We start from the raw sequence: 18,328 nt of genomic DNA, 5'->3' as shown, positions 1-18,328 counted from the left end.
GTGGTACCTCGGGTTACAGATGCTTCAGGTTACAGACTCCTCTAACCCAGAAATAGTACCTCGGGTTAAGAACTTTACCTCAGGATGAGAACAGAAATTGCGTGGCAGCGGCGCGGCAGCAGTGGGAAGCCCCATTAGCTAAAGTGGTACCTCAGGTTAAGAACAGTTTCAGGTTAAGAACGGACCTCCAGAACAAATTAAGTTCTTAAACCGAGGTACCACTGTATAAATGATAATAATAATAATAATAATAATAATTTATTATTTATACCCTGCCCATCTGTAAGTTTGGCGGCTTCCAAAAAAATGTTAAAATACTGTCATACATCAAACATTAAAAGCTTCCCTAAACAGGGCTGCCTTCAGATGTCTTCTAAAAGTCTGGTAGTTGTTTTTTCCTTTTACATCTGATGGGAGGGCGTTCCACAGGGCGGGCGCCACTACCGAGAAGGCCCTCAGCCTGGTTCCCTGTAACTTGGCTTCTCGCAGTTAGGGAACCGCCAGAAGGTCCTCGGCGCTGGACCTCAGTGTCTGGGTAGAACGATGGGGGTGGAGACGCTCCTTCAGATATACTGGGCCGAGGCTGTTTAGGCATAATACGAAATCGGATCGCTTTATTCCAAAATAATGGAATGTGTACAGTGTGCATTGTTTGGTTAGAATGTTCTAACATTTGCTGCTTGATTTTGTTTTAAAGCATTGTGCTGCGATACTAACAGAGTTGAAAATACAAAGCTTTTCAGTAACAGAATGCAGTGAGGAGGTGCTTGTTGAGTTGACTTTCTAGGTTGTCCTGAAACAAATTCTGTTGTGGTGGCACAGAAGATACAGCCAGAATTTCGGTCTTCGTGGGTGCTGCAGTCCTTAGAGATTCTGAGAGAGGCAACTAGTTTCACGTTGCCTGCAATAGTAACTTCAGTTTTAAATAGACTTCTGAAAGTTCCCAGACATGGCAGGTGGCTAAGCAGCAAAGCACAGTTATTTTAAAGGTAGCTAAAGGCGCATTGCAAAATGTTTTTGCCTTGCACTTCTGTTTTTCTGGTGGATTTGGGGTTTGTGTGGAAACTTGGTATACTTAGAGTAAAAAGAAATTCCATAGTTGGAGCTGCCACTGAAAACATAATTTACATGGGGTTCCATTTGATTTCCTGCCAACCTAGCAGTTCGAAAGCGCGTCAAAGTGCAAGTAGATAAATAGGTACCACTCCGGCAGGAACATAAACGGTGTTTCCATGTGCTGCTCTGGTTCGCCAGAAGCGGCTTAGTCATGCTGGCCATATGACCCGGAAGCTGTACGCCGGCTCCCTTGGCCAATAAAGCAAGATGAGCGCTGCAACCCCAGAGTTGGCCACAACTGGACTTAATGGTCAGGGGTCCCTTTACCTTTTACCATTTGATTGGCATTGTCACTTGGAGCAGTGAATAGTCCAAAACCATTTCGATGCCTGAGAAAACCTTGCCCTCTCCAGGGATTTACAGAAGATTGGAAGAAGTATATGAATTATTTGAAGAGCAACTGTAACCAACAAATTACACTAGTAGGACTACAAGAAGTTTTGTAAGTAGAAAAAGATAGAGATATTGGTTATGAGTTTGAAATGTAATCGGGAAAATAAGAAATGCATACTAAGAGATTAGATTGGAAAATTTTCAGACAGGACTGATGGAAGTCAAAAAAACTGAATAAGATGTAAAAGAATGTTTAATTACTGTTGAAAATGATACGTTAAAAAACTAATAAACATTTATTAAAAGAGAGAGAGAGAGAAAGAAAACCTTGCCCCAGTGGCGTAGGCTGGGGGGTGCAGGGGGGCCGGCCGCACTGGGCGCAACATCTGGGTGGGGGGCGCGCTCGCACTCGCAGCTCTCTGCCCCCTGCTAAAATCCACGGGTTAGGGGGCGTAAATTACTTGCCTTGCCCCGGGTGCTGACAACCCACGCTACGCCACTGCCTTGCCCTCTTCCTCCCACTAATTGGGTACATTGCTCCACTCTTTTACAACTCCTGTGCAAGAGAACTTGCCTTTGGATTGTGCTCCAATTCACCAGATCTGCCTATGTCTTCCACCTTTCATGGTACCTCCAAACCAGCCTGATTCACCTGCCTCTCATTGCTAATTTCCCTCTGTTTCTGTAGTTGGTGCTCAGCGTGACATGAGGGCAAGGAGCCCATGGTTTTCAAACTACTTGACAGACTTGAGTTGCAGGAAGTTGAAATGCCAGTGGGGCTTTTAACTTTTGTTCTGAGTTTAGTTGTTCCAGATTTGGTTATTCCCTTCAACAAAGGCATCACCGGTTCATTGAGTTTCCTTTCTGGCCGTGTCCATTCACCTTGTCATTTGAAATAAATTAAAACAATTCTTTAAAAAGATAGTTAAAAAGACTCTTCTTCTTTTTAAGAAGAGTCCTTTTAACTATCTTTTTAAAGAATTGTTTTAATTTATTTTGACTACGGCAGACCAACACGGCTACCTTCTTGAATCTTGTCATTTGGTTTGCATGATGTTCCTGAATAATATTAATCCTCACTTATATGTGACTCCCTAAGGATTTAACCTGTCTTATTCTGCATTTTTGTATGTGTGTGGTTATAGATGGTAGACATGTAATGGCACCTCTCCCATCTTGGGCTAGGGGACCTGTACTAGCAGGAGGATCAGGGCTGGGATTGTTATCCAAACATATGCACCTTGACTATTGAACCTTGTGATTCATTTGCTCTCCTCGCCTCACTGCTGTGCTGGGTGCCCGCATTTTCACGGTTCCCATCCCTAAACAAACCTCTTTTCTACCTGTAATGTATTGTAGGGTTGCCGATGTATTGTACCATCTACCATGTAATGTATTGTAGGGTTGTATTGTAGGTCTACCATGTAATGTATTGTAGGGTTGCCGATGAGGTACCATGATTCTTCCACTTCTCCCCAATAAAGGAAGAATCATGGCACCTCATCGGCAACCCTATAATACATTACACAATTGCCACAATTGTCTTTTTTAAAAAACAACAACTGGGAGCCTTTGGGGAAAACCAGAATATGGTTGTAGCATTTAGAGCAGGGGGCAGCAGGGGGCCGGTAAGACCTTGGGGGGGGTGGACTATTTTTTTGGGGGGGGGGAATTAACGAATTCCTACGCCCCACAAATAACCCAGAGATGCATTTTAAATAAAAGGACACATTCTACTCATGTAAAAACATGTTGATTCCCGGACCGTCCACGGGCTGGATTGAGAAGGCCATTGGGCCGGATCCAGCCCCTGGACCTTAGTTTGCCTACTCATGATTTAGAGGGAGAGTTCAAATCATGGCTGGTGGCTTGCAGGTCCCAGTCAATGTGTCCAAGTGGCTTTGTGTTAGCCAAAACATATAGGGGGGAATGCAGACCAGTAACTGCATGGGGGGATGCATATCAATAATTGTTTTTCCTACAATTCTTAAATTTCCCTGAGTAAATAATGTTTATGTTTTCTTATTTTTCCCTCCCCCAGAACTGTAGTAACGCCAATTCAGTGACCCTGCCAGAAACACTGCTGTTTGTTTCAACTCTGGATGGGAGTTTGCATGCCGTTAGCAAAAGGACGGGGTCAATCAAGTGGACTTTAAAAGAAGGTGGGTATGAAAGATGTCATCTTGCCTTAATTTCACTAACTGTGATAACGGCAAAGTCAACATAATGTTGGAAATGGTTCCAGACATTGGAGAAGCCCGGCCACATTCTGAACAGCCTGACCCCTATGCATGTTTACCTGGAGGAAAGTCCTGGCTTCAGATGGCTGACCTCCAAGTGAGTTTGGAGGGGATTGCAGTCTTCTCCAAGTCCCAATGAGTTCAATGGGATTTATTACCAAGCAAGTGTGCTTTAAGGATGGCAGCTCAAGACTGTCTGTGTATCGTGGCGGCTCATCTGCAAGAATCATAGGAAGCTCTGTGGTTTTTAACGTCTGCCTTTAACTCCTTGAAACATTAAGCAAAGTATTGTCATTGTGGGTGTAGCTTCTAAGGTTTTATATCTATGTGGCGGGTGGGTTAATTGCAGCACAAAGTTGAATCACTGTGTTACAAAATGTACATCCATGTTTGGCGTCTTTAGGACCAGCAGTCACGATTTGCAAAGACTTTGTCACCAGAAACCTACAATAAAGTCTCTGCATCTAGGTGCCTGTTCCAGGGCTTCTGGAGTGCTAAGCTTAGACTTTGCTATTAGGGCTGCCTGATGAAGTATAGCCATCTAGTTGCTGCTGTTCTCCATCTAAGAGTGGAAGAAGCTGCCATCTGGATGTGCCATCATTTTGCTTCTCTGATATGAATATTTGTTTCTGTAGTGGGGAATATATTGATGCTTGCAAGGGCCATCTCTTAACTGCTGCCACCAGTCTTCTATATTACTAATCCAAGACAGACACATGTTAGGATGAGCATTCCTGACTAACTTCGAGACCAATTACCTAGCTCTTATTGGAGCTCTTCTCTTTGGAAGGCCCATATTAATAATTGTGTAATCTGATTTTGTTTTGGAAATAGCCTAATTGGCTTGAGAGTATAATATCAGGATGTTTACTTGCTTTTTAAAATACTATAAAATACATGGAAGGATATAGCTTGCATAGCAAAGCCTGCTTTTCTTTTCTTTTTACACTGATGGCTTTGACTTATGCACTGACCAACAATAAGGGACAAGAGATTCCAAGGAGCTGGGATAGGGAAAACACTCCATTTACTTTCGTTGCTATCCTTAGTTTTAAAGCAAATGTATTGTGAAATATCACTGCTACATTAGAACAGTCAGACTGGATAATCCAGTTCTATAGAAAGTTTTACTGCATTTGTACTGTTCATTTGGATCCTTATCTGTTGATGCATTGTAAGGTGCTTAATACTCATTGGTTTGGTTCCATATACAAATTTAAAAGTGTTTTGTATGCTAAAAGGAACATTAAGAGTCAATAACATCAAGGACTTCTTTTGAAAGCTTTCCTGTGTTCCCTGTTATGAAATATCTTGGATCGGGACACTATGGGAATTGAGTTTGCCAGTTACACTCTTCAGTGCAGAGCTGTGACATTTGAGACATCTTTGACGGTGACTATTCTGGTATATAAGGGACGCAGGTGGCGCTGTGGGTTAAAGCCTCAGCGCCTAGGGCTTGCCGATCGAAAGGTCGGCGGTTCGAATCCCTGCGGCGGGGTGCGCTCCCGCTGCTCGGTCCCAGCGCCTGCCAACCTAGCAGTTCGAAAGCACCTCCGGGTGCAAGTAGATAAATAGGGACCGCTTACCAGCGGGAAGGTAAACGGCGTTTCCGTGTGCGGCTCTGGCTCTGGCTCTGGCCAGAGCAGCGATGTCACGCTGGCCACGTGACCCGGAAGTGTCTCCGGACAGCGCTGGCCCCTGGCCTCTTAAGTGAGATGGGTGCACAACCCCAGAGTCTGTCAAGACTGGCCCGTACGGGCAGGGGTACCTTTACCTTTACCTTTATTCTGGTATAAGCCTTATCAAATGATGTCCCACCTGTAGTTGAGTTTTCATCCTACTTCTCAGTTTGTTTTAAATACTTATTTCCCAGAGGTTGGCATTCCACATGTTGGAAAAAACACATGCTGGGCTAGATGAATAATTTCTCTCATATCGTAGGTTTCTCCTTACATTGTTTTGTTTTTAATATATAGTATTAATCTGCAATGCCTAGCTATATGCTGAGTAAAGGGACGACAACACAGGATATGGGTTTGGGGTTTGCTTCAGTTGGGTGAGGAGACATTGCCTTTGTCACAAAATGTTTATCATGACTGTTGACATGTAAAACATTGATATTATCCAGGATTTTTACAGAGCCAGGAAGGATGTGGGAGGGAGAAATGGCCCTGGCAGGAGTAGTCTTTACTTCAGAGATTTAAAATAACAAGTTGGTCTTGGTAACTGGCAATTGATAAACTCAAATCAGATAGAAGAAAAATATGCTCTGGCCTTTTGACATTACCTGCAGCAGTGCAAAGCAGTTAAGGTTTCCCCCCCTCAGGTATCCTTTGAAAAACCTGAAATGCAGCAATCACTCGAGAAAACGCACTTCTCCCTGCTTTAGAGAATATGAAACTGCGGAACAGCGTTCCCGCAAAGCTTTTGGGGCACAACATGATAGTTATTTGCCTATAAAAGTAACTGTTGAACAAGTTTTGCAGCATATATTTGTGAATTGGACAACTCGGTTTCCCCCCTACTCAATGAGATACTTGTGTATGCTTTTTAGGCCAATGATGGGAATCCTGTGGCCCTCCAATTGTGGCCAGGCTGCATATCCCTCACATTCCCTGACCATTGGTCATGCTGGCCAGGGCTGATTGGAGCTGTAGTCTAGCAACACCTGAAGACCACAGATTCCTCACCTCTACTTTAGGCCGGTCACAAATACCAGTAGTTTGACAAGAACATGGGATATGCAGTCTTCGCTGTGTGTTGATTGATCCCCTTTTTAAATGATGTAGTTCAACAGGGATCCATCTACCTAGCAACTTAAAAAGCAATTGCTTCATGCAAACATTGTGCTATATGTCTACCCTAAATCATGCTAATAAATAGAGAAAGAGGTCGGCTTTGCTCAGAGCAGTATTATGCTATTATGCTTTTAGGCTATGTGTCCTATTAACTGAAAATTAGCAGTTTTTGTATATCCTCTTAGAGGCTATAGTTTCCTGAGAACGCTTAATTAAAAGTTTCTGCGGGCACATATGTTAGTCTAGACAAGGCTAACAAGATGTTGGGAATTGTAGAGAAGGCATGTAATAAACAGGTTGGTAGAGGGCCTAGTACAGGAATATGTTCATAACCTTGCAAGCAGAGTCCTATTTTAAATACAGACTGCTAGGGAGCCCAGGGATCTGTGCTGCTAAAACAACAGCCTTTTCCTGTTAAAAATGGGTTACATAGACTATGAACAAGGCAAAAGGAAATTTATTTGCCAATTTGTCTATAATGGGGAGCAGACATGTAATAGGGGCGTGTATAATAAGGTTCCTGGTTCAGTACCTGATATCTCTGCTGAAAAGCATCTTTGGTAACAGGCTTGTGTAAAGTCTTTGGCCACAACCTTGGGCAGACAGTATTGTGCCTGGCAGACAAACAAGGTTGCTAGATTATAAGACATTTTCATAGAGAGTATTAAAGGCTGCAACCCTATGCACACTTAGCTAGAAATAAATCCCATTGGGCATTGTGGGACTTGCTTCCTCATCAACATACTATGTGCTCAGTCCCTCCTGCCTGACTTCTGCCTCATCTCCAACTTGCATTTGACAAACAAAATCCAGCACTTGAAAGGGAGAGCTTCTGCATTTGAAGCCGTCCATCATGCATGAATATAAACATCTGGCTAAAGGTTTGGATGTGCTCTGGAAAGGAAATCAACTTTGCTTCAATCAGTTGGCCCGGTTCGCATGTCACAGCAAACCATAGTTTCTGGTTCCTGTGTGTGTACTGACCTGGGCTGTTTTGCTGCCCCCCCCCCATTAGCATATGGAGACTACAAACTACTATAGCAAGCTTAGCATTATATTTGAACCAGATAACATTATTTGCTTTGCTTCAGGTTTGTTCTTGGTTTAGCAGTTGTGGTTTGTTTGAGTGAAACAGTGATCCCTGGTTTGGACGTAACAGCTATGCCAGGGTTTGGAGTTTGTTTTCTTTGCATACTAGCAGGGAGGAGCAAATTAGGTGCAATTGGTTGGTACATGGTTAGTTATGGTGACATGTGAATGCTGCCATTGAAGGAAAAACTTTTTAAAAATGTTGCAGTCATAAAAACTAACCTGCCACATTCAAGCAGGCCTTAGCCAAAAGGCTTCAAAAGGAGCTGTTTAAAGTCAACCTTGGGTTTTTTTGTTTTTTTTTAATCAAGACAAAGCAGTTTTTGTGACCTTTTCAGGAAAAGAAACTGGAAAAAAACTGCCTTGGTCATTGCTCAAGTTCAGTTTTGAGCTGTCTTTCTAACCTGAACAGCTTATTTCTTCCCAGATGAGATGTTTCTGTCCCTAATCTGTTCACCAAGGCAACTTGCAAAGTCAGTTGGTTACTTGCCTTGAGCAATGCCTTGAGTATTATTTGAGCTCTTGAATTCCACAGAGCCACTACCTATTTTCTTCTTTTAAACACTTGATAAGTCGCCACCATGTTCTCTCTCCTTCCTTATTTTTTTATTTAAACCAGTTGGTTTCAAACAAATACTTTAGGCCATGATTCTTCTTTCTCTTGTTCCATTCAGTTGCCTTTGTTTCAACATCCAGATTAATCTTAATTATACCATATGCCAGGATGGGCAATGTATGGCCTGTGTGCAGAACATCCAGCTGAATTTTGCTTGGCTCAATAATCTCAATTCTCTGGATGTTGTTCCTTATGTAGCCAAAATGCTACTAGAGGGAAGGTATCAACAGGCTTGGGAATACCCACAGTTTCAGAAGTTTTTTGTTGTTGTTGTTTTTTAAAGCTTGGGAGATGAGAAACCTCCTGATAAGTTTCTTCTGGAGATGGGGTGTGGAATGGAGTACCCTGGAAAGGGCATGGCTGGCTGGTTCAGAACTGAATTCCACACAGCAACATGTTTTTGCAGATCCCCTTTGTTTCTTTCCTAAAACATCTCTTTCACCCTTACTGTTTCTGACAGCAACTCAAAAACATGGGTGTCAGAGCTGCCCCTAGGTCCCAGCTCACAGAGGACCAACGCGAGGCTGTTGTTATGTACAAAAGTCTTTATTGAGGTTCAGTTTCCATTTCAAAGCCGCAGCGCGCAGCTCTACGTCTTCAACCCTAGACCGGCGAAGTCCCGTCTGAATCTCCTCCCCTCTGACACCAGTTTAAGATCCTAGCCCTGCTCCACCTTTTCCGCTGCTCTCTTCTCCTCTGGGTCCTCCTGCCCGCTGGGGCATTCCCCTTTCTGGACTCCTCAGACGCTGAGTCGCTTAGCTCCTCCCCCTGCCTCCGGCGGGCTTTAGGACCCGGTTCCCAATCCTCATTCTCTGCTGTCCCACGCACCTGTACATTTGAATTTGCCTCTCGCGCCAACCCAGTGACCTTCCTCCTGACCGTTACACTACTTCTGTCACTGCTTCCCTCTTCCGGGATACTGGCCGGACCTGACCTCCCCTCCGTTGCCTGACTCTCCGATGGAGGCGTGGTCAGCCCTGACTCCTCTTCTCTCCCTGCTGGGGGAGACGCTACCCCCGATACCTGGGACTCTTCCCCCCCACTATGCTCAGGTGGGGAAGCTGGTCCTGATCTCCAACTGCTGCTCTGGGAGTCCCCGCTGGTCCCTTGCTTCTGGAGTGTCCCCCTTGGGACCCCCCTTGCCCTGGCCACCGGCACCCCCTTCTGTGAATCTTCCGATTTGCTGGAGAGGCTCATGGAATCTCTCGGGCCACTGTCATCTTCTCCTACGCTGCCCTCAGATTCTTCCCCTTCGCTCTCCATCTCCCCTCTTCCCTGTGCTTCTGCTCCTGAACCCCTGACAATGGGATACTTATATGTCCTAAAGATTCAGAGTTCAAAAGGCTGATTGTCAACTGCTGTGGGGCTTGTTTGTTTGTTTGTTTGTTTGTTTGTTTGTTACAATCAAGAGTTATTTATGAAATAAATAAAAATAACCCCTTGATTTGTAGGCAGGGAGATATCTTCAGAATTTTAAGGGTTAATAGTTTTACCTAAGGACGAGTACAGTGGTACCTCGGGTTGCAGATGCTTCAGGCTACAGACACTTCAGGTTACAGACTCTGCTAACCCAGAAATAGTACCTCGGGTTAAGAACTTTGCTTCAGGATGAGAACAGAAATCGTGCGGCGGTAGTGGGAGGCCCCATTAGCTAAAGTGGTGCCTCAGGTTAAGAACAGTTTCTGGTTAAGAATGGACCTCCAGAACGAATTAAGTTCTTAACCCGAGGTACCACTGTACTTTGGACGTTGGCCAAGGTCAGATCTGTTGAGGGTGTTCAGGGTCTCTTCAGAAAGATTGTTGTCTAGACTGAGCTTTTTGAATCCTACCAGTTGAAAACAAGTCCCAATACTTGCATCTTCAGTTCACTATTAAGGAACTGTGGGGACGTAACATAATACAAGCAAAAAATATTTGGTAATCCTTCATCATTGTCATGCATCAGTGAAATTTGTACTGCCATGGACATGCTTGAGATTTGAAGAGCCTATATGAAATTGGGAAAATCACCAGGACCAGATGGCCTGACGGCTAAATACTACAAGATGCTGAAAGAATGTTTAATACAACCATTGAAGGAAGTTTGCAATGAAATCCTGAAGGGGAAAAAGGCACCTGAATCGTGGAAAGAGGCTTTTATCTCACTTATACCGAAGACAGAAGCTGAGAAGAACCAGGTTAGAAACTACCACCCTATATCTTTGCTTAATGTGGATTACAAAATTTTTGCAGACATTTTGGCAAAAAGATTGAAAAGAGTGTTGATAGAGGAGATTCATAAGGACCAAACAGGCTTTCTCCCAGGGAGATATATGTCAGACAATGTGAGGAACATTATAGACATTTTAGAATTGCTAGATGTTGACATTAACAGGAAAGCAGTCCTGATTTTTGTAGACGCGGAGAAAGCCTTTGACAATATCTGCTGGACTTTTATGAAAAAAAATCTCCAAGGGATGGGGGTAGGCCAAGGTTTTGAAAACGGTATAGGTGCAATATATTCTCAACAAAAGGCCAAGCTAATTGTAAACAATGTGGTTACAGAAGAAATACCCATAGAAAAAGGTACACGGCAGGGATGCCCAATATCCCCTTTGCTTTTTATATCAGTCCTGGAGGTTTTGTTAAACATGATTAGAAAGGACCAGTTGGTTAAAGGAGTTCAGGTCGGAGTTAGACATTACAAGTTAAGAGCATTTGCAGATGACCTAGTATTGACTTTGCAACAGCCAGACACTAGTACTAAAAGAGTATTAGAATTAATTGAAATATTTGGTCGAGTAGCAGGTTTTAAATTGAACAAACAAAAAACGAAAGTGTTGGAAAAAAACTTAACAATGGAAGAAAGAGAGAGTTTTCAGAATGAAACAGGCCTGGAAATAACAAAAAGGGTAAAATACCTGGGGTTAAACTTAACATCCAAGAATGTGAATTTATTTAAGGATAATTATGAAAAAACTTGGGCAGAGGTTAAGAAAGATCTGGAAATATGGTCAAGGTTGAAACTTTCCTTGTTAGGCCGAATTGCTACTATTAAGATGAATGTATTGCCTAGAATGCTGTTTTTATTTCAGACGTTACAGATTTTGGACAGGATGGATTGTTTCAAGAAGTGGCAGAAAGACATATCAAAATTTGTCTGGCAGGGCAAAAAGCCCAGAATTAAATTTAAGATTTTAACTGATGCAAAGGATAGAGGGGGGTTTGACCTGCCGGACTTAAGACTTTACTATGAATCGGCAGCTTTCTGCTGGTTGAAACACTGGCTACTTCTTGAGAACACTGACATTTTGGACCTGGAAGGGTACGACAATAGTTTTGGTTGGCATGCATATTTATGGTATGACAAGGTAAAGGTGTACAAAAGTTTTAAAAACCATATTGTGAGGAAAGCATTGTATAACGTTTGGATTAGATATAAAGATCTGCTGGAAAGTAAAACCCCTAGGTGGGTGTCACCAATGGAAGCTAGGGAAGTAAAAAAGCTTAATATGGACTCTAAATGGCCAAAATATCATGAAATTTTAGAATATGATGGTGAAAGGGTGAAACTTCAGAGTTATGAGAAACTAAAGCCTAAGGTTCGAGATTGGTTGCATTATCATCAGATAAATGAGACATTTAAACAGGACAGAAAAATAGGATTTCAGAAAGAGAAGTCAAAATTAGAAACAGAACTGTTGGAACCCAATACTAAGAATTTATCAAAAATGTATAACTTGCTGTTGAAATGGAATACACAGGATGAAACGGTGAAATCAGCTATGATTAAATGGGCACAAGATATCGGTCATGATATTATGTTTGCTGACTGGGAACAGTTATGGACCACCGGTATCAAATTTACTGCATGTAATGCTTTAAAAGAAAATATTATGAAAATGATCTATCGGTGGTACATGACCCCAGTCAAGCTTGCAAAAATTTCTCATTTGCCTAACAATAAGTGTTGGAAATGTAATGAGACTGAAGGCACTTTTTACCACCTTTGGTGGACCTGCCCAAAGATTAAAGCTTTCTGGGAAATGATCTATAATGAAATTAAGAAGGTCCTTAGGTGGAGTTTTCCTAAGAAACCAGAGGCTTTTCTCTTGGGCATGGTTGGCCAATTGGTGTTAAAGAAGGATAGGATTTTCTTTATGTATGCCACCACAGCAGCAAGAATTCTACTGGCAAAGTATTGGAAGACGCAAGAACTACCTACTCTGGAAGAATGGCAAACAAAGGTGATTGACTTTATGGGACTGGCCGAGATGACGGGCAGAATCCGTGACCAGGGGAAAGAGACAGTGGAAGAGGACTGGAAGAAATTTAAAATATATCTCAAGAACAATTGTAAAATTGACGAATGTTAAGATGTCAGGGGGTAAGAGGTAAAGAAATTGCAGCAGTAATCAAAAAAAACTAAAGGAACTTTTATGAAAGGGAATTAAGATAATGGACCTAAGGGTTGCTAAAGAATCACTAAACAAGAATGCAGGGATGGGGAGGTATGGGGAAGTCATAAGAAAGAAGGGTATGAAACGATCAGTTGGAAATTATGTTGTTTTGTGGTACTTTTGTTATCTGTTTGAAAAACGAATAAAAATTATTATTAAAAAAAAAAGAGAGAGATTTGAAGAGCCTAAAAGGCAGCAGGAAAAAAACCAGACAAAGTACTGTTCCTCTGTCACACTATTTTGGAACAACCGTCAGCTTGAATGTGTGGGTCCTGGGCTGGGTTGTCCTCTGGTTTAGGATGGGTTGAGGCACCATTTGAGATGTGTGTTTAAGAAAAGAAAAGGAAAAAGAGGAAAGGTGTTGGCAAAGGAAAAGACCTGCAGAAAGAGGCGGGCATATGACTAGCTAAAAATTAAATGGCTCTTCAGATTGGGGGTCCAGATGGGTGCTGGGTCTGGAAGTGGTAAAAAAACAACAACCACTAATGCATAAGGCTATATCCTACACTTCCATGTATGTGAAAATGGTGCCTGTACAGTAATGCATGGCAAAGACCTGGCTGCCTGTTCTGCCTTGTGTACACATGGTGGAAAAACAAACAAACACAGTAGGCGATAGGTTGCTGCTGTTTGGGCACATGGCAAAACAGACGTTTGTGGTATCCTACCGAGATTAAATGCGCCTTTATAAAAGTTGTTTGGCAAGCAGGAATTGAACAGGGATGGCATTAGCTACTGGTGTGGAGATCCAGTAATGGGAGGAAACATGAACAGCTAAGCTTTGCCAGCAAAAGGTGGCAGCCCTGATTATGCAGAAGAAATTGCCTGGCACAAAGCAGTCCGGAGCCTGTCTGTAAGAGGCCTGCCTGTTCTTATTTCTTTGCTCTTGCATCATTTTGTTTGCTTGAGGAGAAAGCTGATCTAAAAACGTTTGTAGCAGTAGATATTGTTTGCTTGTACACCTGTTTTGTTTTGTTTTTTAAATTCACTGTACTTACTGCTTTAATCTGCTGAGGCCAGGGTTTTCTGTTAAAAATCTCTTATTTCTAAATTATTCCAAACACTTAAAATTATTCCAGGCAGGTGAGGATGCAGCAGTGTGCCTGTCTTCTGTGTGTTTTCCACTTAACAGGCAATAGAAGGAGAGAGGAAACACTTCAGGCTTGTACAGCTATTGAATGAAAGCACTAGTGGAAACGTATGCCTGTTTACTTGGAAGTAAGCCCTATCCTTTCAATGGGACTTACTCCAAGTAAGTGTGCATTGGATGTAATCCTTAAACAATTTGTGTGTGTGTGTGTGTGTGTGTGTGCACGCACGCACGCGCGCGCACACACACACACATATTTATTTCCCTTACCCCTCAAACTTATGTGACAAATACATTTTTAGCGTCCAAAGCTTTTTCAGAAGCACAGGTCAGAGGTGATAATGTTTCTGAGGAGTAGTTGCTGGAAACCACAGGAGGGGACAGTGCTCAGGTCCTGCTTTGTGGGGCTTCCTGTAGGCATCTGCTTGGCCATTGTGAGATCCAGATGGTGGTTTAGCTGGGCTTCTGGCCTGGTCCTATACTGTTCTTCTTGCGTTCTTAAATTTGCTTCGACGCACTGGGGTCCTTTTGTGATCCTGTGGCGTTGCTCTTTCTGTGAGCAGCTGATAATGGAATTAAAATAACACCATATTCCCCATTATATTCCCCAGGCGCAAGATCCTAATAGAGTGGTACCTCGGGTTACATACACTTCGGGTTACAGACTCCGATAACCCAGAAATACTACCTCGGGTTAAGAAATTTGCTTCAGGATGAGAACAGAAATCGTGCGGCGGCAGCAGGAGGCCCCATTAGCTAAAGTGGTGCTTCAGGTTAAGAACAGTTTCAGGTTAATAACGGACCTCCGGAATGAATTAAGTTCTTAACCTGAGGTACCACTGTACAGTGCAATCGGCATAAATTATACAGTGGTACCTCGGGTTAGCGGAGTCTGTAACCTGAAGCGTATGTAACCCGAGATACCACTGTAATTTGGAATAATAAGATAAGCAAAGACAGGTTCCTGCTCCAAAGAACTTTCAACTGTTTTTTAATGGTACGTAATAGGGGAAGGGGCAAAAGTGATAAAATAGTTGAGTAGGTGAGACAAAATGAGACAAGCTAAAAAATGATACGTGTGAACAGTGAGCTGGATGGGGGGGAAAGTTTCCAAACTCAGAAACGTTCAAGTGGTATATCAAGGCCCACATTATACCCAGGCCTCTGCCCAGCCTTTCCTTCTTGGGTATTGTTATTATTGGGACTTGGTTTCTGCAATCCTGTAATCTCCTCGACAGGTGAAGCAGGTGACAGCAGCTTTATCATAGACTACAGGCTTGATGTGAGGTCAGGATGTTGAATTGCTTTCACCTCGACTTTTTTCTGTTTTTGTTTCTGCAGATCCTGTACTTCAGGTGCCTCTACATGTGGAAGAGTAAGTCTGCTCTCTTTCTTTCTCCCCCCTCCGCCCCTGATTCCTGCAGATACAAACCTGGTAAAAGTCGTCCAGGCAAGCGCTTTAAAGTTACAGGGTGGTCAGTGAATTAGCCCAGGTAGCTGATGCAAAGATCCCAATTCAGTAAGATGAATAGAATCATAGAATCATAGAGTTGGAAGAGACCACAAGGGCCATCGAGTCCAACCCCCTGCCAAGCAGGATAATATGCTTGCAAACGATAGTATATGAATGCATGAGGGGAAGATGTTTCCAGTCCGTCCCATCCTCAGAATCTCTCTATGCCAAACTCCGCAGAGGAAATGGGGAGACTCCAGAACTCTAGAAGGGATCAGAAGGCTGCTTCTGCCATAATCTGGTATTTTTGGATTACCAGCCAAATATTTACACTAGGAAAGGGAGACAAATTCAGTCCTTGTTCCATTCTGTGGCTCACTTAGCCCACAAACAAGCAAACAAACTTACTTTGTCTTCCCAATAGACTGTGAGTTAGGTAGAAAAGGTTTCTTCTTGCAAAGTGATTTTCAGTTGCGCAAGGGGGTCACAATTGTCTCTGATTTCCATTTATCTCCTCTTTGCCGATGCAGCCCTAATACTTCCCACACTGTTTCTGAGGTTCCACTGACCCCCAGGACAGGCTTGTGGGAAAAGGGGCAAAAGACCAAAGTAGAAGGGAGATGTGGGAAAGCCTCATTCTGCAAGCAATTTCATAGTTCTTAGCCCTAGGCTTCTAAAAATCCTTGGCCATATTTCCATTTTAAGTAGGTTGCCTGGGCCTGTTTAGCAGCTTGTTCCGAGCAAATTAATTTGGAAGCAAGTTTCATTGTCTTCTGAGTGAGCACACTTAGTTATTGTGCTGTAAAAGTGATTTTTTAAGTTGCATTTCATTACAGAGATGCCGGGAAGCCTTATGCTGACATTGTGCTTTCCAGAATATTATTTTATTTAAACGAATGCCCTATAGCTAGCTGATCTCGGCAGCTTTTTACTTGGCCTGTGGCCATACTTTTAACTAAATCAGAAATTAACACACTGGATTTTTTTTTTAGTGACTTAACTCTATGCTAGAAGAAAATTCACCAGTTAAATTTCTGCACGTCAGGCTGCTGTTAAAGCCAGCAGCGCAAGACAAGTAAAACATGTTAACTTACAGTAAGTGTGGGTTGTGTTGATGTCATTTAGGAGAAGCATTATTGCAAACATTCCCTAGAACTAAAATATAACCTGGCTTGTCCAAAATGTAGTCACCCTTATAAGAATATTGTGGTGGAGAACAATATGGTCTCTCAAGACCAGGGCTCTGTATTGCTATGGAAAGTATTCTAAGATTTAATTTTCAAAATGGCACAACCTACTGCCAACTAGTTTCCAAACATACTTAACATTTTAAAAATCTGGTTTTTGCAAACAGAAACCTGTGTGTACCAATTCCAAATTGTGACTGTAACTAAGCTGTCATCATCAAGTTATTTCATGTAACATGACTTGGTAATTGAAGTCGATGGTGCTATTCAGATACAACAAATTTCAGAATGATAAACCATGGCTTTACCCAGGTAGAAACAGGTGTTCACATGCTTCCTTTTCCCTTCTGTTGTGCACCTTATTTCCAGACTTAACCCAGTTTCCTATGATGTCCAAACAGGGAAATAGCGGCCACTTGCTCTCTCCTCCCTTCTCTTTTGATCTGAAATCTGATATTTCCATACTTTCCTGTGACATTTGGGCAATCCCTACAAGCCAGGATATCAAACCAGAATTTGATTTGGGCAATCCCTACAAGCCAGGATATCAAACCAGAATTTGATCCTGGTTTGATATCCAAGTTTATGGAGAAATCTTAAACCATAATCTCTCCATTCAAGATTTCCCCATAAACTTGGATATCAAACCAGGATCAAATTCTGGTTTGATATCCTGGCTTGTAGGGATTGCCCAAACCACAATTTAAGAAGGGTGGCTTACAGCATCGTCAAATTGATTGTATTAATCATCGCAGCAATAACTAAAACCATTTACATAGCACAGCAGACAAAACAAATTCGGTTAAACACCAGATTACCTTCTCCCCAAAGCCAGAATGAACAAATGCACCTTTAACATTTTCACAGTGGGCAAGGCAGATACAATTCCCCCCTCCCTTTTGGTTACCCTTTCCTATACGGTGGTACCTCTGAAGTCAAACGGAATCCATTCTAGAAATCCGTTCAACTTCCAAAATGTTTGGAAACCAAGGCGCGGCTTCTGATTGGCTGCAGGAAGTTCCTGCAGCCAATCAGAAGTCGCGTCAGATGTTCGGGTTCCAAAGAACATTTGTAATCTGGAACACTCACTTCCAGGTTTGCAGGGTTTGGGAGCCAAAACGTTTGACTCGCAAGATCCAAGGTACGACTGCAGTCTTTTACAGAATGTCCAAGAAATTTATCTTTGAAGCACAAAGTTGAGTCCTGTCTGGCATAGGTTGCTGGTAGAATGGATTGTGCTTCATCAGGCGCAAGGCGAGGGGTGCCATTTTTCATGTCTGCCTGCATTAACAAAATGAGCACAATAGCGTGTGGGCTGCACTCGGAGCCGGCCCGCCCATTAGGTGGGATCGGGCGGCACCCGCAAGGGGCAGCAACCCTGTTCTGCCACCCAGCGTTGTCACTGGCTTCCCCTGGCCTCTAATGGTAGAGAGGGACTGGTGGCAAAGCTCTGTGGGAATACCAGCCATTCTGCCAGGTCAGCTACATGGGGGGCACTCCGCTTCTCAGCTTTGCTGCCAGGGTGGTTGTGGAGCTCCCACCACCACACCCTGGCAGTGTGGCAGGTGCTGAAACACCTTGGGCTGCCCCCAGCTGGGCTAAACCCTTTCCTTCTGAAGTTCTAGCATTTTTGCTTTTTGTTCTACTTGGGTGATGTTTTTCATACAGGAGAGCATTCAAAATGGCATCCTTCAATCTGAAGTTGTGCAGCCTTGCTCTGCACCCCAGAACTCTTATTGTTTTCTCTAGTTGCATGCGGAGGTTATGGCTTTTATCCCCCCCCCTTTTTTTTAAATCAATAGTTAGAATTTTACTTTATTCTAATTATTTGGGTGAGAATAAAGACCCTTAGCCATAAAGTGCATTTGGATTTGTACTTTTCTATCAGCTAACAAATTACAGCCCTTTGTGGTACTAGATCTGAAGATTTGTGGAAACAGCAATGTACTTGAAATAAAGAAATGTTT

General features: G+C 42.9%; 1 protein-coding gene across 1 annotated transcript in view; it reads left to right on the top strand.

The window, feature by feature from the left end:
- Positions 1 to 18,328, top strand: part of ERN1 (endoplasmic reticulum to nucleus signaling 1) — a 65,445-nt gene that overhangs the window by 20,491 nt on the left and 26,626 nt on the right. Inside the window, exons 2-3 of the mRNA XM_079965384.1 lie at positions 3,491 to 3,611; positions 15,063 to 15,096. Coding sequence (XP_079821510.1) covers positions 3,491 to 3,611; positions 15,063 to 15,096 — 155 coding nt within the window. The remainder of the gene's footprint in view (positions 1 to 3,490; positions 3,612 to 15,062; positions 15,097 to 18,328) is intronic.

Source organism: Podarcis cretensis, assembly GCF_951804945.1.
Source record: "Podarcis cretensis genome assembly, chromosome: 2".
Taxonomy (NCBI): domain Eukaryota; kingdom Metazoa; phylum Chordata; class Lepidosauria; order Squamata; family Lacertidae; genus Podarcis; species Podarcis cretensis.
Note: the sequence above shows the minus strand (reverse complement) of the source record. Positions and strands in the feature narration are given on the sequence as shown.